At 41.1% G+C, this 27,196-nt stretch overlaps 2 protein-coding genes across 6 annotated transcripts in view; one reads left to right on the top strand and one right to left on the bottom strand.

The window, feature by feature from the left end:
• The first annotated feature begins 453 nt into the window (after positions 1–453).
• On the top strand, positions 454–22,329 carry rmc1 (regulator of MON1-CCZ1). Of its 2 annotated transcripts, XM_061921437.1 has the most exons (21): positions 454–648; positions 821–897; positions 974–1,058; positions 5,808–5,864; positions 6,069–6,155; positions 6,225–6,365; positions 6,465–6,568; positions 9,191–9,280; positions 9,353–9,458; positions 9,544–9,652; positions 11,113–11,157; positions 11,225–11,278; positions 11,359–11,487; positions 11,569–11,675; positions 11,743–11,862; positions 11,917–11,994; positions 12,075–12,179; positions 16,094–16,162; positions 16,224–16,311; positions 16,390–16,527; positions 18,496–22,329. In XM_061921437.1, the coding sequence occupies exons 1-21, from the start codon at positions 550–552 to the stop codon at positions 18,573–18,575; spliced, it is 1,968 nt and encodes a 655-aa protein (XP_061777421.1). In that variant the 5' UTR covers positions 454–549; the 3' UTR covers positions 18,576–22,329. The 2 variants fall into 2 exon arrangements, with proteins under 2 accessions (XP_061777421.1, XP_061777422.1); XM_061921438.1 differs by lacking the exons at positions 16,094–16,162; positions 16,224–16,311; positions 16,390–16,527; positions 18,496–22,329 and adding an exon at positions 13,764–16,053.
• rreb1a (ras responsive element binding protein 1a) overlaps positions 22,262–27,196 on the bottom strand; it is a 39,985-nt gene continuing 35,050 nt past the window's right edge. For all 4 annotated transcript variants that reach the window (XM_061921434.1, XM_061921433.1, XM_061921436.1 and 1 more), the window contains one exon: positions 22,262–27,147. In XM_061921434.1, the coding sequence (XP_061777418.1) occupies positions 26,672–27,147 (476 nt within the window). In that variant the 3' untranslated portion in view covers positions 22,262–26,671. The remainder of the gene's footprint in view (positions 27,148–27,196) is intronic.

Consider the following 27,196-nt stretch of genomic DNA (forward strand, 5'->3'; position numbering starts at 1 on the left):
CCTTGACTGCACTTAAATGTAGAATATATTTATACTTTTCATATATTATATATTGCATATATATATAATATACATGTTATATATTATTTATTATTATTATTGTCTTTCTGTTGTATCTTGTGTTTTTTATGTTGATTTAATAAAAAATAAGCACCAATCTAGCCGCGGCCCGGTGGTTGGGGACCACTGGTTTAGAAGAGTCTTTCAGCGGCTTTTCGCTGACTCATAGCTGTCAAATGACAGCTTCCTGTTCCGTTCTTTCAAAATAAGTACGCAAATAAAGTGCCAACACGTGTATCCGGAAATTTCTTGAAAGTTATTTGGTTTCCTTTTCGAAAAATCCCAATAAAACGTTTTAATTCGATGGATTTTTAGCGTATATTTTCAGTTTTTGCTTTAGTAAGAAATGTCAAAAGATAAACAACGCACAATGTGAAACGTCAAAGCGGAAGCCGGATGTGCCACGGCAAAGTGGCGCTTCCGGGTTTACAGTTGAGTTGAATGTTTTCTGTCGCTTAAATCGGAATAAAGAGTGGAAATAACTCGAGGATGAGCGGCGAACACTACTTGGAACTCTGCAACAACCCCGTGCAGTTTGAAAATGCGTCGAGCGTCAACAACGTCTTTTTTGACGAAGCAAACAAGCAGGTCAGCTAGCCTGTTAGCATGCGAGTTAGCCGGGTCAGCTGACTGGCCGTAAACAACTCACAGAACATATTAAATATTTGTTATAAAAAAAACACACATCGAAGCTGACACGTTTAAGTAAAGTGACTATATTTGAGTTGTTGACTTTTTACGTTTAAATGTACCGTTTCAGGTATTCGCGGTGCGTTCAGGGGGCGCCACGGGGGTGGTGGTCAAAGGCCCGGACGACAAGAGTTCCGTTGCCTTCAGGTACGTCACCTTGTGTGGGACAAACCAAGTGAAAATTATTTATTAAGAGCAAGGCGCCCATTTGTTTTGCCTTCAGGATGGACGACAAGGGAGAAGTGAAGTGCATTAAGTTCTCCATTGGGAACAAAATTTTGGCTGTGCAAAGAACCTCCAAGTCTGTGGTGAGTTTTGATTGGCTGAAGTAAGACAAGTGAAGTACAGTCCTGGTCAAAAGTTTACATACACTTGTAAAGAACATAATGTCATGACTGTCTTGAGCAGGGGTCACCAACGGGGTGCTCGCGGGCACCAGGTAGCCCGTAAGGACCAGATGAGTTGCCCGCTGGCCTGTTCTAAAAATAGCTCAAATAGCAGCACTTACCAGCGAGCTGCCTCTTTTTTTAAATTGTATTTATTTACTAGCAAGCTGGTCTCGCTTTGCTCGACATTTTTAATTCTAAGAGAGAAAAAACTCAAATAGAATTTGAAAATCCAAGAAAATATTTTAAAGACTTGGTCTTCATTCATTTAAATAAATTCATTATTTTTTTTTTACTTTGCTTCTTATAACTTTCAGAAAGACAATTTTAGAGAAAAAATAAAACCTTAAAAATGATTTTAGGATTTTTAAACACATATACCTTTTTACCTTTTAAATTCCTTCCTCTTCTTTCCTGACAATTGAAATCAATGTTCAAGTTAATTCATTTTTTTTGTTGTAAAGAATAATAAATCAATTTTAATTTAATTCTTCATTTTAGCTTCTGTTTTTTCAACGAAGAATATTTGTGAAATATTTCTTCAAACGTATTATGATTAAGATTCAAAAAAATTATTCTGGCAAATCCAAAAAATCTTTGGAATCAAATTTAAATCTTATTTCAAAGTCTTTTGAATTTCTCTTAAAAATGTTTTTCTGGAAAATCTAAAAGAAATAATGATTTGTCTTTGTTAGAAAAATAGCTTGGACCAATTTGTTATATATTCTAACAAAGTGCAGATTGGATTTTAACCTATTTAAAACATGTCATCAAAATTATAAAATTAATCTTAATCAGGAAAAATTTGTAATTATGTTGCATAAATTCTTTTATTTTTATTTTTCAAAAAGATTCAAATTAGCTAGTTTTGCTCTTCTTTATTTCGGTTGAATTTTGAATCTTAAAGAATCAAAATAGAAGATAAGTTATGTTTCAAAATTTGATTTAATTTTTTTCCCTGTTTTCTCCTCTTTTAAACCCTTCAATTAAGTGTTTTTTTTCATCATATATTCTCTAGAAAAACCTTCCGGAATGACGGACAGAAAAAAACTTTTTTTTTATATATATATATAGATTTATTTATTCAAGATAAATTGATCAAATTGGCTATTTATGGCAATTCATTTAAGTGTGTATCAAACTGGTAGCCCTTCACATTAATCAGTACCCAAGAAGTAGCTCTTGGTTTCAAAAAGGTTGGTGACCCCTGGTCTTGAGTTTCCAATCATTACTACAACTCTTATTTTTTTGTAATAGAGTGATTGGAGCCCATACTTGTTGGTCACAAAAACCGTTCAGGAAGTTTGGTTCTTTAATGAATTTATTATGGGTTTACTGAAAGTGTGACCAAATCTGCTGGGTCAAAGGTATACATACAACTAGGGCTGGGCGATATGGCCTTTTTTTAATATCTCGATATTTTTAGGCCATGCCGCGATACATGGTATACATCTTGATATTTTGCTTTAGCCTTGAATTAACACTTGATACATATAATCACAGCAGTATGATGATTCTATGTGTCTACATTAACATATTCTTCTTCATACTGCATTCATATATGCTACTTTTAAACTTTCATGCAGAGAAGGAAATCACAACTAAGTCAATTTACCAAAAGTGTATTTATTAAACAGTTACTAAGCAGTGGCCCAAACATTCATGTCATTTCCAAAACAGAAAGTGCAAGATTGTCAGAGACATTTTAAAACAAGCTATTAGTGCACTTTTGTGCATGATGTCATTAAGATGACATATCAAAACAAAACTAAATTAAAGTGCACTTTTTGTACAGAACGCCACTACAATAGTTCAAAACAAATAAAGTGCACGTTTGTGCATGATTTTGTGGGTGTGTGGCACGGAATGGAGATGTTGACATGCGGAGTAATCACTCTTCATTCTCTAGCAGGTGACTTTTCAAATGATGCTACATATTAGCAGTAATGCTACTTTTTGTAGCAATGCTTTAGCACCACACTTGACAAATTACGGTTGTCTGTTCGACATATTCCTACTTGAATCAAAACCACTGTTAGACTATGGAGCCCCTGCTTTCTTTCTTGGGAATTAATTCTTCCTTCATTTGTTACCAGATTCGCACCTTCTCTCTCTCTCGTATTACCATTTGCAACGCACCGATAGCAACACAGCTAACTTTTGCCGTGCTGCTACTTCTCTGCTCCGCCAGGGCGTATACGTATGTGACGTATGACGTGACAGTATGTGACGTAAGTAAGTAAGGTGCGCTTGCTGTCTGTGAGAAGGAAAAAAAAAAAGAGTGAGAAGAGCCTGTAGTCTAATGCCCGCAGCTAAAAGCAACTGCGTGAGAACGTATACTCGAATATCACGATATAGTCATTTTTTATATCGCACAGAGACAAACCCGTGATATATCGAGTATATCAATATATCGCCCAGTCCTACATACAGCAATGTTAATATTTGCCATCCACAAGCTTCTGGTTGAATTTTTGACCACTCCTCTTGACAAAATTGGTGCAGTTCAGCTAAATTTGTTGGTTTTCTGACATGGACTTGTTGCTTCAGCATTGTCCACACGTTTAGGTCAGGACTTTGGGAAGGCCATTCTAAAACCTTAATTCTAGCCTTAATTACATACTTGCCAACCCTCCCAATTTTTGTGGGACATTCCCGAATTTCAGCGCCTCTCCCGAAAATCTCCCGGGGCAACCATTCTCCCGAACTCCGCCCGATTTCCACCTGGACAACAATATTGTGGGCGTGCCTTAAAGACACTGACTTTAACGTCCTCTAGCGTGCCGGCCCACTCACATAATACTTGCAGCTTTTTCACACACACAAGTGAATACAAGCATACTTGGTCAACAGCCATACAGGTCACACTGAGGGTGGCCGTATAAACAACTTTAACACTGTTACAAAAATGCGCCACACTGTGACCCACACCAAACAAGAATGACAAACACATTTCGGGAGAACATCTGCACCGTAACATAACATAAACACAACAGAACAAATACCCAGAACCCTTTGCAGCACTAACTCTTCCGGGACGCTATAATATACCCCCCCCCCCATCTCCCGAATTCGGAGGTCTCAAGGTTGGCAAGTATGCTTATCTAGCCATTCCTTTACCACTTTTGACGTGTGTTTGGGGTCATTGTCCCCGCTGCCTTGTGGGTTAGTCTGGGAAGACAAAAGGCTAGGGGAGCACACCCTGAGAAAAAAGCAAGTGCTGGTAGGCGCACCATAGGCGGTCCTCCGACAGACCGGAGCTCCAGCGGCCTCCTGCAGCTTTGAGGAGTTCCTGAGTTTCCCCTGCCATCGAATACAGCTCCCCACAGCGAAAAAGTGACGTCTCCGTCATCAAAAAAGACCTTAATGGTGGAGTGTGGAGATGATGGTTGCAGAGAAGCTCTACAAAGGCGGCAGAAGGCTGCAGCAAAGATGGGCCCCCAATTGTCTAGGTCACCTTGCCATTTGGCCCTAGCCTTCTCTTTGCCAAGGACAGTGTGGTGGCTGTCTGTGCACCAGTCTCCCCACTTTAAAATATTCCACGCCAACAGGAGAACAATCCTACTCGTTCGAATTGATTAACGTGGACCCCGACTTAAACAAGTTGAAAAACTTATTCGGGTGTTACCATTTAGTGGTCAATTGTACGGAATATGTACTGTACTGTGCAATCTACTAATAAAAGTATCAATCAATCAATCAATCGAGTGATCGCCGATGATGATGTCCTGTTGGAACACCCAACCGCGCCCAATACCCAACCTCCGGGCTGATCATTTTAGGTTGTCCTGAGGAATTTGGAGCTAATCTTCCTTTTTAATTGTCCCATTTAGTCTTTGTAAAGCAGCAGTTCTATTGGCAGCAAAACCGGCCCAGGGCATAATACCACCACCATGCTTGACGGTAGACTTTGTGTTCCTTGGATTAAAGGCCTCACCTTTTCTCCTCTAAACGTATCGCTGGGTATTGTGGCCAAACAGCTCTATTTTTGTTTCATCCTGTCTCTCGCCATGCTCCCTCCACCCCAGCGGACGATGGCGTGGAACACCGCAGAGGCCACCACAGTGTATATGTTTATTTTACTGTTTATTCATAGCTGTATGTAGAAGTCCTTTGTGTTCTTTGATGTTTGATGTTTCCCTCTTACACACATGTGAGAGGGATGTGTACTAGGGCTATGAGTTGTTGTTTCTTTCCCCTTGGCCTCAGTCTGGACCCCCTCTCCAAGGCCCAGGCTTAGATCGATTTTTTTATTTTATTTTATTTTATTTTATTTCAATCCCTCTATTTTTTTCTCCCATTCCCCCCTTGTTTACCTGTATCTCACCTTTTTTGTAAGCGGCGCTGGAAGCCGGCAGACCCGTCAGCGATCCTGTTCTGTCTCCCTGTAATGTTTGTCTGATATTTGAATGGGATTGTGCTGAAAATTTTAATTCTCCTGAAGGAATAAATAAAGTACTAACTAATCTATCTAATCAAATGGACAAAGACAAGACCTTCTGGAGGAAAGGTCTGAGGTCCAATCATTTTATCTAAAAAAAATAAGAGTTGTAGAAATTATTGGAAGCTCAAGACAGCCATGACATTATGTTCTTTCTAAGTGGGTGTAAACTTTTGACCATGACTGTAGATTGGATGAAATGATTAAAGTTTGTTTAACTTCTCCTGAAGGACTTCATCAACTTCATTCCCGACTACCCTCATACAGAGTTCACACACGAGTGCAAGGTGAGTAGCCATGACGCAAAATAAAGCGACCATGAACTGATTAGCGTGGACCTCGACTTAAACAAGTTGAAAAACGTATTCGAGTGTTACCATTTAGTGGTCAATTGTACGAAATATGTACTGTACTGTGCAATCTACTCATAAAAGTTTCAATCAATCAGTCAAAACCGTTCTCGCTGATCTCATTGTGAACTTATTGTTTAGATGAAGAACGCAAACCTTCTCGGCTTCTGCTGGACCAACTGGAACGAGATTGTCTTTATCAGCGACCAGGGCATTGAGTTCTATCAGGTACGCTTTCAGGACTTTACTTTTTTTTTTTAAAGTGTCTCGGCTCCGCCCACACTTCTGTTGTGTTAGGTGCTTCCGGACAAGCGTACGGTCAAACTCATCAAAAGCCAAAGCATCAACGTCAATTGGTACCAGTACTGTCCCGAAACGGCCGTCATCCTGCTGTCCACCACAGTGCAGGGCAACGTACTGCAGCCATTCGCCTTTCGGGTCAGAACTCGCGCAGCGTGTGTGTGTGTGTGTGTGTGTGTGTGTGTGTGTGTGACTCATCTTACTGTCTGTGTGTGTGTGTGTGTTTTCCCTGCTAAGACTGGGAGCATGTCCAAGATGTCCAAATTTGAGATTGAGCTGCCCGTTGTCCCCAAGCCTGCCAAACTCAGCCTCTCTGAAAGGGATATTGCCATGGCGACCATGTAAGATGCTTCATTAGCTTTAATCCATTGCATGCTACCTACTTAAGTCAAGGCAGGGGTTGGCAACCCAAAATGTTGAAAGGGCCATTTTGGACCAAGAAGGCAAAAAACTGGAGCCGCAAAAAAATTGTAAAGCCTTTTAGAAAGTCTTATTTTGAAGGCAACACATGATGTAAATGTCTATATCAGCTATAATAGCCTTCTATCAACATGACTATGTGTCGTAGGCTGACGCAAAAATTTGTTGACAGAAATGTTGACATTTTAATATATATTTTACACAAGCATTAGTAAAACGGAAGCTTCTCAGAGGTAAGATAACCTCTGGAAATTACTGACTTAGAATGGCCAAAAGGTATAGATGTGTGTCCAATACATCATGAGACATGCAAATATAAATTAAATACACAGAGGACATGAGTAAAGGAAATTATATGAGCTCAAATATACCTACAAACGAGGCATAATGATGCAATATGTACATACAGCTGGCCTAAATCAATCAATCAATCAATGTTTATTTATATATCCCCAAATCACAAATGTCTCAAAGGACTGCACAAATCATTACGACTACGACATCCTCGGAAGAACCCACAAAAGGGCAAGAAAAACTCACACCCAGTGGGCAGGGAGAATTCACATCCAGTGGGACGCCAGTGACAATGCTGACTATGTGAAACCTTGGAGAGGACCGAAAGCAACGGATGTCGAGCGGGTCTAACATGATACTGTGAAAGTTCGATCCATAGTGGCTCCAACACAGCCGCGAGAGTTCAGTTCAAAGCGGATCCTAGACAGCAGCGAGAGTCCCGTCCACAGGAAACCATCCCAAGCGGAGGCGGATCAGCAGCGTAGAGATGTCCCCAACCGATAAACAGGCGAGCGGTCCATCCTGGGTCCCGACGAGCGGTCCATCCTGGGTCTCGACTCTGGACAGCCAGTACTTCATCCATGGTCATCGGACCGGACCCCCTCCACAAGGGAGGGGGGGACATAAGAGAAAAAAGAAAAGAAGCGGCAGATCAACTGGTCTAAAAAGGAGGTCTATTTAAAGGCTAGAGTATACAGATGAGTTTTAAGGTGAGACTTAAATGCTTCTACTGAGGTAGCATCTCGAACTGTTACCGGGAGGGCATTCCAGAGTACTGGAGCCCGAACGGAAAACGCTCTATAGCCCGCAGACCTTTTTTGGGCTCTAGGTATCACTAATAAGCCGGAGTCTTTTGAACGCAGATTTCTTTCCGGGACATATGGTACAATACAATCGGCAAGATAGGATGGAGCTAGACCGTGTAGTATTTTATACGTAAGTAGTAAAACCTTAAAGTCACATCTTAAGTGCACAGGAAGCCAGTGCAGGTGAGCCAGTACAGGCGTAATGTGATCAAACTTTCTTGTTCTTGTCAAAAGTCTAGCAGCCGCATTTTGTACCAACTGTAATCTTTTAATGCTAGACATGGGGAGACCCGAAAATAATACGTTACAGTAATCGAGACGAGACGTAACAAACGCATGGATAATGATCTCGGCGTCTTTAGTGGACAAAATGGAGCGAATTTTAGCGATATTACGGAGATGAAAAAAGGCCGTTTTAGTAACGCTTTTAATGTGTGACTCAAAGGAGAGAGTAGGGTCGAAGATAATACCCAGATTTTTTACCAAGTCACCTTGTTTTATTATTTGGTTGTCAAATGTTAAAGTTGTATTATTAAATAGAGGTCGGTGTCTAGCAGGACCGATAATCAGCATTTCCGTTTTTTTGGCGTTAAGTTGCAAAAAATTAGCGGACATTCATTGTTTAATTTCATTAAGACACGGTTCCAACTGACTACAGTCCGGCGTGTTGGTCAGGTAGTATGTTAGCATCGATTAGTCATGCACTGAGCAAATATAAATGGTAAATGGGTTATACTTGTATAGCGCTTTTCTACCTTTTTAAGGAACTCAAAGCGCTTTGACACTATTTCCACATTCACCCATTCACACACTGATGGCGGGAGCTGCCATGCAAGGCGCTAACCAGTAGCAAGGGTGAAGTGTCTTGCTCAAGGACACAACGGACGTGACTAGGATGGTAGAAGGTGGGGATTGAACCAGGAACCCTCAGGTTGTTGGCACAGCCACTTTCCCAACCGCGCCACGCCGTCCCCCAAATATGTAAATACGCCTGACTAGCACTCCACACAAGTCAATAATATCAAAAAAGCTCACCTTTGTGCATACACGCACAGCATAAAACGTTTGGTGGACAAAGGAGTGGCATAAAACATGTCTTTCTGTGGCAGCGTCAGAGGAAGTTATATATGTTAACAAACTGTCGCGTCACAGTCCACACAGCTACGGTGCGTTCAAGCACCACCAATTAGTAGGACAAAACCCAGCTCGCCAAATACTGTCATAAGTGAAGCATAAACACAAACATATTCAAAAGTAGGCAATTCTAACAATTAGGAATGTTTTTGTTGTGTTTGTTCTCCTACAGAAACCATATTAAAACTAAAAATACATGTATCCCCCATCTCCAGGGAGCCACCAGGGCGGTGTTAGAGAGCCGCAGGTTGCTGACCCCTCGTTAGGGACTTGTCACAGTCTCCTCCACTCTAACATGTGTGTTGACAGTTACAGTCAGCTGTATGTGATGTACCTGAAACATCACTCCAGGACGGCCAATAGTCCCAGTGCAGAGGTGGTGCTCTACCATTTAGCAAGGTATACACACACACCCACTATTCAATTGACAAAACCTTTTTCAATGCACACATCGACGTGTGTGTGTTGTAGGGAGGGCGTGTGCAAAAAGACACACGTGTTGAAGTTGAACACAACGGGAAAGTTTGCTCTCAACATCGTCGACAACCTGGTGGTGGTCCATCACCAAAGTTCTCAGGTGTGTGTGTGTGTGTGTGTAAGTGTGTGGGCACGTGACTAAGGATGTTGTTACACGTACACAACGTGTGTGTGTGTTCTTTTAGACCTCGCTAATCTTCGACATCAAATTGAAGGAGTCGGACAGCGCTGTCAGCACGCATCAGCCTGTTTTACCTGCACGCTCCATACAGCCCTGCAGCATTCCACTGTCAGGTATGTGGTGAACACACACACACACACACACACACTAGTTTATCAATAAGAAGGCCTACTGCTTGATTGGAGTACAGTGTTTTATTTTCCCATATTCAAACAGTGTTGTTATTCAAACTGTGTGTAATGTTACAGTGGCCAAAAATATTAAATATACTTCCATCCATCCATTTTCTACCGCTTATTCCCTTCCGGGGTCGCGGGGGGCGCTGGCGCCTATCTCAGCTACAATCGGGCGGAAGGCGGGGTACACCCAGGACAAGTCGCCACCTCATCGCAGGGCCAACACAGATAGACAGACAACATTCACACTCACATTCACACACTAGGGCCGATTTTAGTGTTGTACTTGTTAAACAAAACTTCTGCCTTGTTTTTCATGAATACTTAGGCCTACTACACTACTGTATTTTAATGTTGGCCATTAAGGTTTTTTTTTGAGGTGCTTAGTGAAAAAAGATGGCGAACCACTGGTGTAGAGGAAAAAAATATTTAACGTCCTTTGGATTTTGGGCTTTTAGTTTGAAAATCATATTATTTTGAAAAGGCAAGCACACAGATCACGCACAGGCCGCACGATCCACCAGGGGCCTATTTTGATTGAAAACATGTACTTAAAATGTCAATTAATTAGGGACATTCCAATCATCCATAAGGGAGATTGGCCGATACTGATCAAATGTATTAACTGTACATTTTCTACACCTCTTAAACTAGCTGCTTGTTTCTTTTGTTGTTTCAAGCTAGCTTAGCGGTAAATTTAGCTATTTGAATTTCTGCTCCTGCTTCTTCTCGCGTAATATATGTAGACTTGTCTTGTATAGATATAATATACACACATATATATATATAGGATTTATATATATATATATATGTCAGGTGTTGCTGTGTGTAGATTGTAAACATGACGTGTGAGATTTAAAAAGCACTTTGCACACATCCATCCATCCATTTTCTACCGCTTATTCCCTTTTGGGGTCGCGGGGGGCGCTGGCGCCTATCTCAGCTACAATCGGGCGGAAGGCGGGGTACACCCTGGACAAGTCGCCACCTCATCGCAGGGCCAACACAGATAGACAGACGACATTCACACTCACATTCACACACTAGGGCCAATTTAGTGTTGCCAATCAACCTATCCCCAGGTGCATGTCTTTGGGAGTGGGAGGAAGCCGGAGTACCCGGAGGGAACCCACGCATTCACGGGGAGAACATGCAAACTCCACACAGGAAGATCCCGAGCCTGGATTTGAACCCAGGACTGCAGGAACTTCGTATTGTGAGGCAGACGCACTAACCCCTCTGCCACCGTGAAGCCCCTACTTTGCACACATGTTTATCTTTAAAAAGATGAACTTTAATGGCTTATTTTTCCAACAAGACTTGGCTTGGCTATTAAACCTGCGATGTTGGTTGTAAATATAAATATAAATGGTAAAGTTGATTCCAATGCTTTGTAGGTCCAGCGGTGGCGCCCTCACAGCCTCCTGTCCCGTGCCAGCTGTGTATCCTCCACATGTTTGCTCGCCTGGCATTCTTTATTTGTCCCCTCGAGCTTAACCCTCACCCCAGACTCGTCCTCCTGGAGCGTTTTCCAGCCCGACATCATCATCAGCGCCAGCGAAGGTGCCCGATAAACACGCACGTTAGACGCTGATGCCGCTGGTGTATGATTGAGCGCGTTGTCTCCCTCCTCCCCCCTTCAGGTTACTTGTGGTACCTTCACGTGATGCTGTCGCCCACCGTCAACCTGCTGAGTGACAAGGGCAAACTGATGGACTTCCTGTTGCGCCGCAGGGACTGCAAGATGGTCATCCTGTCCGTCTGCTCTCAGCGTACGGTTGTTGCCGCTTGGTTACCATGGAAACAGGTTGGCGGTAAGGCTATCGAGCTAATGCTAATGTGTGTGTGGCCAGTTTTGGACGGTGAGCAGAAGGGGAGTCTTCCCGTGGTGGCGACCGTCTTTGACAAGCTCAATCGGGTCTACAAGGACTTCCTGGAGGCGGAGCAGAGCTACACTGTGGTGAGTGATGTCATCAGAGGGGCAGGCAAGTGGCGGCACGGTGTCGATTATTTGTCCTCACTCGCAGGCGATGGAGTCGGGTCCGGCGAGAGGCAGCGCCGCTCAGAAGCGCCCGATTAGAACTCAGGCGGTCATCGACCAGTCAGACATGTACACGCACGTCTTGTCTGCCTTCACGGAGAGGAAGGTGAGAATATCTTTCTAAAACGAAATAAGTAGTGGCGCTAACGTCCGTCCGCAGGCCGCCGCCCACAAGTTCACCATCGCCGTGCTAATGGAGTACATCCGCTCGCTAAACCACTTCCAGATCACCGTGCAGGTAAGACGGCGGCAGAGTGACGCCTCGCCAAAGATCATCTCCAAACAGAGTCTGACCTTCGTGTCTATTTGCTTTGTCAGCATTATTTGTATGAGCTGGTCATCAAGACGCTGGTCCAGCACAACCTCTTCTACATGTTGCATCAGTTCCTGCAGTATCACGTCCTCACTGACTCCAAACCTCTGGTAAGACACACACACACACACACACACACACACACACACACACACGGTCCAAAACCTACTCAGTGGCCTTGTGGTTAGAGTGCCGTGAGCTCAAACCACGGCCGAGTCATACCACAGACTATTAAAATGGGACCCATTACCTCCCTGCTTGGCACTCAGAATCAAGGGTTGGAATTGGGGGTTAAATCACCAAAATGATTCTCGGGCGTGGCCACCGCTGCTGCTCACTGCTCCCCTCACCTCCCAGGGGGGTGATCAAGGGTTATGGGTCAAATGCAGAGAATAATTTCGCCACATCTAGTGTGTGTGTGTGTGTGTGTGTGTGTGACAATCATCGGCACTTTAACTTTAACTTTGGCTCAAGACTAGTGGAAGACTTGACCAAGACCGGTTCAAGACTTGTACAGGACGGATCCAAGACTAAGTCGTGACGAGCTGAAAGGGGCCCTATTATGCAAAACTAACATTTCTCACCTATTGGTACGTGCTGTTGTGTATTTGGGATCTGCATAGGTCGCGAAAATTTGAAATCAAACCGTGGAGGCCGTGCGGGGATATTTGTAAAACAAGCTTGCCTTCCTTCCTACTTACGCCAAATGAGCTGTTTGGAATTTACACAACTTGTGACGTCACCGGTTGGGGAAAACGTCCCCGGATTATCCATATATAGTACAAATATACCTGCCTTGCACGCGTCCGCCATCCTCTTGTTGTGGGGCAGACTTGCTCGTACATGCACATGCATCCACCGCTATTGCCCTTTCTAATACAAAGTAGCGTATGTAAATTGTGAATTATATTTATGTAGCGCTTTTCTCTAGTGACTCGAGCTTTACATAGTGAAACACAATATTTAAGTTACATTTATACAAGTGTGTGTGGCACTGGGAGCAGGTGGGTAGGTTGGTAGGTTTTAATTGTCATTGCAACAAGTACAACAACATTTTTGTTTACAGCACAAACCCGTTCAAGTTTAGACAAACACACAGTGTACAGGGTTACAGAACAGGAACGCCGGTGGGTCGCCACGAGGCGCTCCGTAACAGATGGGGAAAAAGTAAAACGCTGGGGAGGAAGATGAGTAAAAAAATACAATCTAGACTGGGCTCATAAAGGGGCCTAGAATGGAGTGGGGAAAAAACCCCCCGCGCAATGCACACGTTACATTTAATCACGACAAACTCGCAACAGAGGGGCGGGGAGTTGGGGCCCTGGAAAGCAACTGCTGCCTTGGGTGTGATGATGTAATGTTTTTTTAGATTGAGGCCGATCTGCAAAAGTTCGACTCCAGGTGTCGTTGAGGAGGGAGGGAGGTCAAAAGCGTCTATCATTGAGGTGTCCTCGGGGGTGTTTTTCAGAACAACCTGGTCCTGTTTCCACAGCGACAAGGCCGTTCGAGGGAGTCAAATCGTAGATTAGGATGTTTGTTTTTCTCAAGCAGACAAAAACAATGACTTGTCTGTTCTATTCGTCCTTGCTGGATTCTCTCAAATTCAATTCAATTCTCCTTTTCAGCAAGCTTCTCCATGATGTGATCCATTTTGCGATTCAGTTCAGAAATCGCCGCTGTCTGTGTTCCCACAGCCCTGCTCAAACCATCCATTGCGACGAACAGCCTTTGGGCTCCTTGAGTGGCTGCCATCGTCCTACGAATTTGACGATAGATCAATGCCCAGCCCAATCAGCAAGTGCCCCGCGATCACGGTTCCAAATAGGTAGATGTCTTACACATCCTCGATGGAAAGGACTGAGAGGCTCATGATTCTCCATTCGTCCCAGGAATCTCTCACGTACCCTGCAGCAATGGTTCCATCAGAGCAGCCATGCTCCCCGAACCTCTTTTCCTCGTCGAAAAGATTTTGACAATTGCGTCGAGAACATACTTGCCAACCCTCCTGGATTTTCCGGGAGACTCCCGAAATTCAGCGCCTCTCCCGAAAACCTCCCCGGACAAATTTTCTCCCGAAATTCGACAGCCTGTTTTCACGTCCGCTTTCCCACAATATAAACAGAGGGCCTGCCCAATGACGTTATAGCTGTAGAATGATTGAGGGCGAGTTCTTGGTTTCTTATGTGGGTTTATTGTTAGGCAGTCTCATCAACGTCCTCCCAGCGCGGCAACAACACACAACAACAGCGGTCACGTTTTCATCTACCGTAAAGCAGTTCGTCTGCCGTAAACAGCAATGTTGTGACACTCTTAAACAGGACAATACTGCCATCTACTGTACATGCATATGTGACAATAACATCTACGGCTTTTAGAGCAGTGGTTCTCAACCTTTTTTCAGTGATTTACCCCATGTAAACATTTTTTTTAATTCAAGTACCCCCTAATCAGAGCTAAGCATTTTTGGTTGAAAAAAAAAGATAAAGAAGTAAAATACAGCACTATTTCATCAGTTTCTGATTCATTAAATTGTATAACAGTGCAAAATATTGCTATTTGTAGTGGTCTTTCTTGAACTATTTGGAAAAAAAGATATAAAAATAACTAAAAACTTGTTGAAAAATAAACAAGTGATTCAATTATAAATAAAGATTTCTACACATACTGTGATTAGGTGGCGACTTGTCCAGGGGGTACCCCACCTTCTCCCCTCATTGTAGCTGAGATAGGCATCAGCGCTCCCGCGACCCCAAAGGGAACAAGCGGTAGAAAATGGATGGATGGATTGCTGTAAATATACTCCTCCCCTCTTAACCACGCCCCTACCTCCCGAAATCAGAGGTCTCAATGTTGGCAAGTATGGTCGAGAGTCCAGCTGATCATATCCATGCCTGATGTTTAGATTTGAAGACGGCGCAACGAAAGAGGCTTATTAGTGATTCCTAGAGCCCAAAAAAAGTCTGCGGGCTATAGAGCGTTTTCCGTTCGGGCTCCAGTACTCTGGAATGCCCTCCCGGTAACAGTTTGAGATGCTACCTCAGTAGAAGCATTTAAGTCTCACCTTAAAACTCATCTGTATACTCTAGCCTTTAAATAGACCTCCTTTTTAGACCAGTTGATCTGCCGCTTCTTTTTTTTCTCCTATGTCCCCCCCTCCCCTTGTGGAGGGGGTCCGGTCCGGTGACCATGGATGAAGTACTGCCTGTCCAGAGTCGAGACCCAGGATGGACCGCTCGTCGGGACCCAGGATGGACCGCTCGCCTGTGTCGGTTGGGGACATCTCTACGCTGCTGATCCGCCTCCGCTTGAGATGGTCTCCTGTGGACGGGACTCTCGCTGCTGTCTTGGATCCGCTTGAACTGAACTCTCGCGGCTGTGTTGGAGCCACTATGGATTGAACTTTCACAGTATCATGTTGGACCCGCTCGACATCCATTGCTTTCGGTCCCCTAGAGGGGGGGGTTGCCCACATCTGAGGTCCTCTCCAAGGTTTCTCATAGTCAGCATTGTCACTGGCGTCCCACTGGATGTGAATTCTCCCTGCCCACTGGGTGTGAGTTTTCCTTGCCCTTTTGTGGGTTCTTCCGAGGATGTTGTAGTCGTAATGATTTGTGCAGTCCTTTGAGACATTTGTGATTTGGGGCTATATAAATAAACATTGATTGATTGATTGATTGAAAAAAGTTCAGACAAGACAAAAACAAAGGGAGCAAGCTGGTAGAAGAGGGAGCGGAAAAAAAAGCGACCGACCTCACCAGAGGCAAGACAAAAAACAGGTGGGTTTAGTGTCTTGCCCAAGGACACAACGGCAGTGACTAGGATGGCGGAAGCAGGAATCGAACCCGGAACTCTCAAGTTGCGTTCAAAAAGTCATCAATTTTACTTTTTTGAAACCGATACCGATAATTTCCGATATTGCATTTTAAAGGATTTATCGGCCTTTAATATCGGCAGTCCGATATTATCGTACATCTGTAATAATGTTAGCATGAGACATATTTCAACACATTGTTGTCAACTTCAGGCCTGCTTGCTCCTGTCTCTGGAGAGCACCTACCCCCCCGCCCACCAGCTGTCGCTGGACATGTTGAAGGTAATGGAGGTGACATCTCGCCATCTTTGTCCAATGAAATAACGCGCATGTTGTGTCACAGCGCCTGTCCACGGCCAACGACGAGATCGTGGAGGTTCTGCTGTCCAAGCAGCAGGTTCTGGCCGCGCTCAGATTCATCCGCAGCGTCGGTACGCAACTCTGCGCTTTGGGCTCTCGTTCGCTGCTTTTCCCCAGGAAGCTAACCGGTGTCTTTCCACATGGCGCAGGCGCTCACGACAATATGTCCGCCCGCAAGTTTCTGGATGCCGCTCGTCAGACCGGGGACGACATGTTGTTCTACACCGTCTTCAGGTCCTTCCAGCAGAGGAATCAGCGGCTTAGGGGAAGCCCCGCCTTTAACACAGGTGAGCGCGCATGACACACGCTAGCGTGCATCCGTCTCAATCTCCTTAAAGGGGAACATTATCACAATTTCAAAAGGGTTTAAAACAATAAAAATCAGTTCCCAGTGGCTTGTTTTATTTTTCGAAGTTTTTTTCAAAATTTTACACCCCCCGGAATATCCCTAAAAAAAAAGCTTTAAAGTTCTTGATTTTCGCTATTTGCGATGCGACTGTCCATTTCCCTGTGACGTCATACAGGGCTGCCAATACAAACAACATGGCGGTTACCACAGCAAGATATAGCGACATTAGCTTGGATTCAGACTCGGATTTCAGCGGCTTAAGCGATTCAACAGATTACGCATGCATTGAAACATATGGTCGGAGTATGGAGGCAGATAGCGAAAACGAAATTGAAGAAGAAATTGAAGCTATTGAGCGAATAGCTATTGACGATATTCGGCCATAGCATGGGTGTACCTAATGAAGTGGCCCATAGAATGGCTGCCTTATTAGCATCGCCGGTAAAATGTGCGGACCAAACGATCAGGACTTTTGCATCTTGTGACACGGGAGCAACTCAAATCCGCCGATTGGTAAGTGTTTGTTTCGCATTAAATGTGGGTATCTACCCCACTGTTAGCAATACCTGTAATAGATGCAAACAATCTCCGGCTGATCATGTCCATATGTTCTGGTCCTGCTCTAAATTATGTTCCTTTTGGGAGGACATTTTTGACACGATCGGAAAGGCATACGGTCAAGACTTTCCCTCCAATCCATTGTCAGCCATTTTCGGCATATGCCCTGATAGCACATGCCCTGTGCCACTAAAACGCGCTGTGGCTTTCACGACCTTGCTGGCCAGGCGACTGATCTTGTTCAATTGGAAGCTGGCTCACCCCCCATCACACGGCCGTTGGATTAAAGAGGTTCTTTACAGTTTAAAATTGGAAAAACTTAGGTTTTCACTAAATGGCCCTGCTCAAGTGTTTGAAAGTTCATGGAGTCCTTTCTTACTGTATGTCAACTCTCTTGACTTATGTCCAGACGCAGATGAGGAATAATCTCCCTTTTATTTAGTATTAGTATTATTTATTGTTATTATTATTTTTTTTCTCCCTTTCTCTCTCCTTTTAGTCTATTTCTGTTTTTGGTCTTGTATGGGTGTATGTGTGTGTCTTTGTCGTCTTAATTGTTGTTTGTGCCATGTGTCCCTGGTTGGTTCGACCTGAGTGGGGTGGGTGGGTGGGTGGTTTTAGGGGTAAAGGTATGAAGAATTCACTGACTTTAAAATTGTACAGTTTCGACTTGCACCTTTTTTCTGTATATGTGAAAAAGTCAATAAAAAAAAGTTGGATTGAATGTGGGTATCTAGTTTCAAATGTACATACAGCTAGCATAAATAGCATGTTAGTATCGATTAGCTGGCAGTCATGCCATGACCAAATATGTCTGATTAGCACATAAGTCAACAACATCAACAAAACTCACCTTTGTGATTTCGTTGACTTAATAGTTGCAAATGCATCTGCAGGTTATCCATACATCTCTGTGCCATGTCTGTCTTAGCATCGCCGGTCAAATGTGCAGACACTCTGTCACATTCAACGGGGGTCTGGCGGAAGATTACTTGCCAGTGGTGCAACTTGAATCCCTCCCTGTTAGTGTTGTTACACCCTCCGACAACACACCGACGAGGCATGATGTCTCCAAGGTTCCAAAAAATAGTCGAAAAAACGGAAAATAACAGAGCTGAGACCCGGTGTTTGTAATGTGAAAATGAATATGGTTAGGGTTAGGGTTCTGACGTGATCGCTAAAATACCTATAAACAGAAAGGCGTTTAATTTGCCAAAATTCACCCATTTAGAGTTTGGAAATCGGTTAAAAAAATACATGGTCTTTTTTCTGCAACATCAAGGTATATATTGACGCTTGCATAGGTTTGGTGATAATGTTCCCCTTTAATGTGTGTGTGTGTTTGTAGGAGAGCACTGCGAGGAACATGTGCTTCACTTCACTCAGCTGTTTGGCGAACAGGCGCAGATGAAGGCCTCCACCATCTGACTTCTTGTACCAGGGGAGTCTTTTTTTCATGGAAGCCCTCTTCTGACACTCAAACATAAAATTATATCCCAACGTTAAGTCATAATTATGAGATAACCTTTCTTGTCTCATAATTTCGACTTCAAGTCATAATTATGAGATGAAGTCAAAATTATGAGACAATAAAGGCGAAATTATGAGATGAAAAATGATAATACTTTGGACTTTTTAGCTCATTATGACTTTCTATAAATAAGAGTCATGTTTATGGGATAAGAAAGTCAAAATTATGAGAGGAAAAGTCATAATTATGAGATAAAAAAATGATAATACTTTGGACTTTTTAGCTCATAATTACGACTTTCTATAAATAATAGTTGTGTTTATAAGATAAAGTCAAAATTATGAGATGAAAAGTGGTAATTATGAGATAAAAAATGATATTACTTTGGACTTTTTAGCTCATTACGACTTTCTATTAATAAGAGTCATGTTTATGGGATAAGAAAGTCAAAATTATGAGAGGAAAAGTCATAATTATGAGATAAAAAAATGATAATACTTTGGACTTTTTAGCTCATAATTACAACTTTCTATAAATAAGAGTCGTGTTTATAAGAAAGTCAAAATTATGAGATGAAAAGTGGTAATTATGAGATAAAAAATGATAATTGGACTTTTTAGCTCATAATTACGACTTTTTATAAATAAGAGTCATGTTTATGAGATAAGAAAGTCAAAATTATGAAATGAAAAGTAGTAATTATGAGATGAAAAATGATATTACTTTGGACTTTTTAGCTCATAATTACAACTTTCTATAAATAAGAGTCATGTTTATAAGAAAGTCAAAATTATTAGATGAAAAGTGGTAATTATGAGATAAAAAATTATAATTGGACTTTAGCTCATAATCACGACTTTCTATAAATAAGAGTCATGTTTATAGGATAAGAAATTAGAAAAATATGAAATGAAAAGTAGTAATTATGAGATAAAAAATGATAATACTTTGGACTTTTTAGCTCATAATTACGACTTTTTATAAATAAGAGTCATGTTTATGAGATAAGAAAGTCAAAATTATGAAATGTAAAGTGGTAATTATGAGATAAAAAATGATATTTCGGACTTTTTAGCTCATAATTACGACTTTCTATAAATAAGAGTCATGTTTATGAGATAAGAAAGTCAAAATGATGAGAGGAAAAGTCATAATTATGAGATAAAAAATGATAATACTTTGGACTTTTTAGCTCATAATTACAACTTTCTATAAATAAGAGTCATGTTTATAAGAAAGTCAAAATTATGCGATGAAAAGTCATAATTATGAGATAAAAAATGATAATACTTTGGACTTTTTAGCTCATAATTATGACTTTCAATAAATAACAGTCATGTTTATGAGATAAGAAAGTCAAAATTATGAGATAAAAAATTCTAATACTTTGGACTTTTAACTCATAATTACGACTTTCGATAAATAAAATTCATTTTTATAAGATAAGAAAGTCAAAATAATGAAATATGAGGTGGTAATTATGAGATAAAAAATGATAATACTTTGGACTTTTTAGCTCATAATAATGACTTTCTATAAATAAGAGTCATGTTTATGAGTTAAGAAAGTCAAAATTATGAGATAAAAAATGATAATACTTTGGACTTTTTAGCTCATAATTATGACTTTATATAAATAAGAGTCATGTTTATGAGATAAGAAAGTCAAAATTATGGGATAAAAAATTCTAATACCTTGGACTTTTTAACTCATAATTACGACTTTTGATAAATAAAATTCATGTTTATAAGATAAGAAAGTCAAAATGAGATGAAAAGTCATAATTATGAGACTGTTGAGATTATGAGATAAAGTCATAATTATGAGATACAATTTAGAATACTTACGACTTTTTTGTAATGTTTATCTCATAAATAATACTTTTAAAAATTATGACTTTTTATAAATAGGATACATTATTTTATAAATAAGAGATAACATGTTGTAATTATGAGATAAAGATTAGAACTCATGTGACTTTTTATCTCATAATTTCGACTATTATCAATTTTATCTCATAACAATGACTTTTCATCTCTTACTATTTATAAAAAGTCATAATTATGAGATAAAAATTATAATACCTGTGACTTTTTGTCTCATAGTTTCGACTTTTAATAAGAGTCATAAATATTAAATAAAAAGTCAAATTCATGATATCAAAAAGTTATAATTATAAGAAAAAAATTATAGTACTTATGTGTTTTTATAAATAATAGATCAAAAGTCATAATTAAGAGATAAGTGGAAAGTATGACCTAAGAAAGTTGAAATCATGAGATAGAAAGTCCTAATTGAGATAAATTTAAATTGTTATGTTGGCCCTGCGATGAGGTGGCGACTTGTCCAGGGTGTACCCCACCTTCCGCCCTCAAAGGGAATAAGCGGTAGAAAATGGATGGATGGAAATAAGAAAGTCTAAATTATTAGATAAAATAATTTTTCCTTTTATGAATAAGATTTTCTTATCTTATAATTGGGACCTTTTCCTTATAATTTTGACTTTTTCTAAATAAGCGATAAAAAGTTATAATTATGAAATAAAAAGCCGAAATCATGATATAGAAAGTCCTAATTGAAAAATCGAAATTGTGAAATGAGAAAGAAATTATGAGATAAAACCTATATGTATAATTTTTCATCTTATGAGATTTTTGAAATCTATAACTGGGACTTTTTCCATATATTATTGACTTTTTGTCAAGAAGAGATAAAAAGTCATAATTATGAAATAAAAAGTTGAAATTGTGCAATACAAAATGTCAAAATTATGAAATAAAAACCCATAATTATCTTAATTTTTTAAAATCTTGTAACTAATTTCGACTTTTTATGAATTAATTAAAAATAGTCGTAACTACGAAATAAAGTCAAAATTATGACATAGAAAGTCCCATTTATGAGAAAGTAGAAAATTATGAAATAAATATAAAATGATGAAATAGTCAAAATTATGTGATTAAAAAGTCATAATTATGAAATAAGTCGAAATGAGAAATTAAAAAGTCATAGTTATCACATAAAAAGTCCAAATGATAAGTTAAAAGGTCATTATTATAAGTTAAGTCAAAATTATGAAATAAAAAGCCCTAATCATACGATAGTCATTATTATGAGACAAAAAGTTGTACTTATCGATTTGTCCAGGGTGTACCTACCTTCCGCCCGAGTGCAGCTGGGATAGGCTCCAGCCCCCCCTGCGACACAGATCGGGACAAGCGGTAGAAAATGCATGGATGGATAAAATGTCCTATTTATGGGATGAAAAATGTAATTTATGCCTTTTTATATTAGGACTTTTTTTTAAATCTCACAATTATGACTTACCATTGGGGTATTTAAAAAAAAAAATTTGTGGCTGAAGCGGGCTGTCCATGCTTTTCAGCGAGGGCCATGTACAGAAAATGTAAATAATTTTTTTTTAAGGAAGACATTTAGAAAATGGATGGATTTTGGACAATTGTACACTTCAAGTCTGACCAAGCACTCCAAAACCTTCGCTTCCTGTAACTGTCCCAACTCTTTTGTCCAGACATGGTGCACGGTTATTGAGGCTCCATCACAGGTCAATAACTTTAGAAAACTCTCACACAAGCAGGAAATGGAATCGACTTCTTGTTACACGGACGCCGGGAGACAGGAATTTGACTTATCATCTTTATTTTCTTTGCATCTTATTTGTCTGAAATACACAACATATTTGTGTCTTCATGCTGTGTGACCTTTTGTGTGTGTGTGTGTGTGTGTGTGTGTTCACAGTCAAGTGCTTGTGTAGTGATTGACAGAACATGAAATGAAATCGTTTAACAGTTTGCAGCTCAGGAAACCGAAACAACTTTTTTTAGAAAGTGTCAACAAAAACCTGAGAGCAAAAATCATACTTTATTTCTTAGACGTGTGTGTGGAACGAAATCAACAACCTTTTTGAACACGTTTGATTAACATGCAAAAACTATTCTACAAGTCACCCAGAAGAGAACAAAAAAAATAATTTCACAGTTTTTAAACATTTTAAAGTTGATGAAGAAAAAGAAGCAACAAAAAAATGGACTTTAATGGATTTAATTAAAGCTTTTTTTTTTTTTTTTTTCCTCTTTTGGATTCTTATTGCTCGTTTGCAGCCCGGCCAGCTGCGCGTGCTCGCGACACAGTGACGTCATCACGCCAACCATCAACGTGAGATTTTTTTTTTTTGTCTTTTCAAACATGGCTTCTCGTCGTCAGGTGGCGCACGCACACACACCTGGGCTTCAAATAAATACATTTCCATATATAAAAAAAAAAAAAATGGAAAGAAAACAATCAACCGGAAGTCCAGGATTCACACAAGTTCATACGTCATGTTGAAAAGGGGCGGGGCTCACGGCTTTAACTAAGCCATAATTAAGGGGAAAAAAGGACAGTCCCTTGACTGGTGAGTATTACAGTTAACTCGTTTAACTTGACAAAAGCCAACATTTTATTTAAACTTTAAACAATTTGATAGACAGAACCGGAATTTACTTCAAACGACACAAGCTGCGACCCCCGCTGTTTGGGCGGGAACACTAGTGAGGTGTTGTTAGCCTGATGCTAATTATTAGCACTCGCAAATCTCCCTACTTCTAGATTTGTTTTTGAAATAACTTACAAAAAAATCCACTCGACACTTTGTCACTGAACACAAAACTAAATGAGATGATAAGAAGCCCCCCCATAAAGATAAGTCAAAAGTTCTGCAGGATGAATTCTGATTGTGACAGGTTTGGACAAAATGGCTGCCATAGTAGCAGTATTTGTACACGCAGTAGTACTAGTATGTAAGTACACTCAGTAGTACTACTATGTAAGTACACTCAGTATTACTAGTATGTAAGTACACGCAGTAGTACTAAGTACACGCACTAGAACTAGTATGTAAGTACATGCAGTAGTACTAGTATGTAAGTACATGCAGGAATACTAATATGTAAGTACACGCACTAGAACTAGTACGTAAGTACACGCAGTAGTACTAGTATGTAAGTACACTCAGTAGTACTAGTATGTAAGTACACTCAGTAATACTAGTATGTAAGTACACTCAGTAGTACTAAGTACACGCACTAGTACTGGTATGTAAGTACATGCAGTAGTACTAGTATGTAAGTACTAGCACTAGTATGTAAGTACACGCAGTATTACTAGTATGTGAGTACACTCAGTGGTACTAGTATGTAAGTACACATAGTAGTACTAGTAAGTACACGCAGTATTACTAGTATGTACGTACACTTAGTAGTACTAGTATGTAAGTACACGCAGTGGTACTAGTATGTAAGTACATGCTCTAGTACTAGTGGGTAAGTACACGCACTAGTACTAGAATGTAAGTACACACAGTAGTACTAGTATTAATTACTAGCAGTAGTACTAATATGTAAGTACACACAGTAGTAGTTATTTAAGTACTAACAGTAGCACTAGTATTTAATTACTAGCAGTAGTACTAGTATGTAAGTACACTCAGTAGTACTAGTATGTAAGTACACGCACTAGAACTAGTATGTTAGTACATGCAGTAGTACTAGTATGTAAGTACACTCGGTAATACTAGTATGTAAGTACACGCAGTAGTACTAAGTACACGCACTAGTACTGTTATGTAAGTACTAGCACTAGTATGTAAGTACACGCAGTATTACTAGTATGTAAGTACACTCAGTGGTACTAGTGTGTAAGTACACGCAGTAGTACTAGTAAGTACACTCAGTGGTACTAGTGTGTAAGTACATGCAGTAGTACTACTAAGTACACGCAGTAGTACTAGTATGTTCGTACACTTAGTAGTACTAGTATGTAAGTACACGCAGTAGTACTAGTATGTAAGTACATGCTGTAGTACCAGGAGGTAAGTACATGTACTAGTACTAGTATGTAAGTACACACAGTGGTACTGGTATGTAAGTACATGCTCTAGTACTAGTAGGTAAGTACACGCACTAGTACTAGTATGTAAGTACACGCAATAGTACTAGTATGTAAGTACACGCAATAGTACTAGTATTAATTACTAGCAGTAGTACTAGTATGTAAGTACACGCAGTAGTACTAGTATTTAATTACTAGCAGTAGTACTAGTATGTAAGTACAAGCAGTAGTACTAGTATTTAAGTACTAGCAGTAGTACTAGTATTTAAGTACTAGCACAGGGGTCGGGAATCTTTTTGGCTGAGAGCCATGAAAGCCAGATATTTCAAAATGTATTTCCGTGAGAGCCATATAATATTTTTTTAACACTGAATACAACTAAATGCGTGCATTTTTAAGTAAGACCAACATTTTTAGAGTATAATAAGTCTCTTATTCTTTTTAATACCATTGTAATTTTAAAGTTAACCAATAATAAACATAATACTTCTTACCATTAATGCGACATCTTGAACAGGTGCGGTAGAAAATGGATGGTTGGATTAAAATGCATGAGAATGTTTTGTAATTTGAACATTACTTCTGACACTGTGATTACCAGCGGAATTATGCATGACTTATCGTGTTAAGCAATGTCAGCTAAGATTTATCTGAGAGCCAGATGCAGTCATCAAAAGAACCACATCTGGCTCTAGAGCCAAAGGTTCCCTACCCCTGTACTAGTATTTAAAGTTATAGTACCACTGATAGTCTCACACATACTAGCTGAAGTGAAATTACCCTCTGCATTCGACCCATCCCCTTGTTCCGCCTCCTGGGAGGTGAGAGGAGCAGTGAGCGGCAGCGGTGGCCACGCTCGGGAATCAATATGGTGATACGTACTAGCAGTAGTAGAGTTAGTGTCCAGTCAGACCGATTCAGTTAGTTTATTGTTAAATGTTATTGCTGAGGTTTTTTTGTGTGTCTATTTTCAGGTTGGTTGATGTGAAAAACATAAAAGACCCCCGCCCCCAAGCAAAAAAGAAACAACGTGGCTGCTATGAATCCAGTGACACAACATAGTGTTGTACTTTCATCCCAGCTATCTTTCTTTCCTCAAATTGATTGTCTCTGACGCAATTATTTATAAAAAAACAACAACACGTTAGTATTTAATGTATTAACGTTCTTTGAGCTCGCATGAAAGAGGAAATTAATCGGGGGGAGGGGGGGGGGGGGTTAAATTGGGTCAAAATGTCACGTGCTAATACTTACAGCAGGCCGGCGTAGCCTGTGGTTAGCTAGAAGCTATTCGACGTGTTAGCTTGTTAGCTGGTCTGGTCCACTCGCCAAAAGTGTGCTTCTAACCCATGACTTCAAAAACCGAGCTAAGGCTAATAACGTCATGACTGAACTGATATGTTAGCCCTTTATAGACACAGGCTAAGAGCTGTGGCTAAGTACTTTCAGCCCTTAAGAAGCTGAGGTGATGTTAAGCCAAAGCTAATCGCCATTTCTTGTGCGTTAAGGCTAATTGCACAAAGCAGGCTAGCAGGGGCCGACTGACAAGCTAGCTGCGCTTAGCTGTAAGCTCAGCGGCCGAGCTAACAGTTTAGCCATACTGGCTCGCAGGAAGACATGATTGACGCGTTGAGGTAAATTGGACCCGGGTCAGTGCGAGCGAGGCCGAGGCACCAGAAGAAAGCCGACAAGAATACGCGCACGCACGCACACATTTAACTAAATTTGATTTGATCACTTAGACACACACACATATACATATGAATATGTGTATGTATGTGTATATATATATATATATTTAGAAAAGAAACCCAGAAAAATTCCCGCCCGACACCAAAAAGTCACCCAAAAACTGAGAAAAGTCCCCCCGTGCAACGTTGTGCACGTTGGAATAAACTGAGAAGTTCGCTAAAGTGTGAGCCTCCGCTCCGCCCCACACAAGCAGAGGTGGCGGCAAATCTGTCCGCCATCATTTCCAGTTACAAAATGCGTCTCTTTGCGCACGCACATGCCGTGAGACACACAGCCGTCGGCCATCTTGATCTTCCAAAACAAAACAAAAAAGTTAAAAAGCTATAAAAGGACGTCATCATCATCATCCTCCTCAGTGATGAAGATGGACGAGTAGTAAGGCACTTCAAGGCTTCTCAAAGGTTCGGCATCCTCAGTCCACACCCACCAATGGGGGCTCCCCATTGGGCAGCATCTGATCCATGGGGGATGGGACACGAATCACCAGCAGGTCCTGGATGATGGCCTCAGCAGGGGCAGAGCCCAAGCCTGGGGGTGGGTCTTTGGGAGGGTCTTCAGCAGCCGTATCACTCCTCTCATTGTCAGCGGCATCCTGGGGGTTTGCACATCGTCCAGCCGCCTCCTCAGAAGCAGCGGACAGGGCCTCGACTTGTTCAGGATCAGATCCTCCCTCCAGTTCGGCAGCGTCCACCTCCTCCAAGTCCTTGGCGCTCTCGCTCTCGTTCTCCGAGGGCGGGCAGGTGGAGGTGGGCGTGGCGGCGCAGGAGTCGCCGTCCTCACTGGCGCCGTCTGCGTCGCGGCTCTTGGAGTGGATGCGCTGGTGGCGGACCAGGCTGTGCTTGAGTGTGAAGGTGCGATCGCACGTCTGACAGCGATACGGCCGCTCGCCTGCGCAACAACGAGCGGGGGGAGTCAGCTGACGTCAAGAGAAGGAAGC

This window comes from Nerophis ophidion, linkage group LG15 (genome assembly GCF_033978795.1).
Source record: "Nerophis ophidion isolate RoL-2023_Sa linkage group LG15, RoL_Noph_v1.0, whole genome shotgun sequence".
NCBI classification, from domain to species: Eukaryota; Metazoa; Chordata; class Actinopteri; order Syngnathiformes; family Syngnathidae; genus Nerophis; species Nerophis ophidion.

Excerpts from the sequence above, each read along its gene's own strand:
- rmc1 (XM_061921437.1), top strand. The coding sequence starts at position 550 with ATGAGCGGCGAACACTACTTGGAACTCTGCAACAACCCCGTGCAGTTT. Across the intron at positions 898-973 it reads AAGAGTTCCGTTGCCTTCAG|GATGGACGACAAGGGAGAAG; the intron begins GTACGTCACCTT and ends TTTTGCCTTCAG. Across the intron at positions 6,569-9,190 it reads GATATTGCCATGGCGACCAT|TTACAGTCAGCTGTATGTGA; the intron begins GTAAGATGCTTC and ends GTGTGTTGACAG.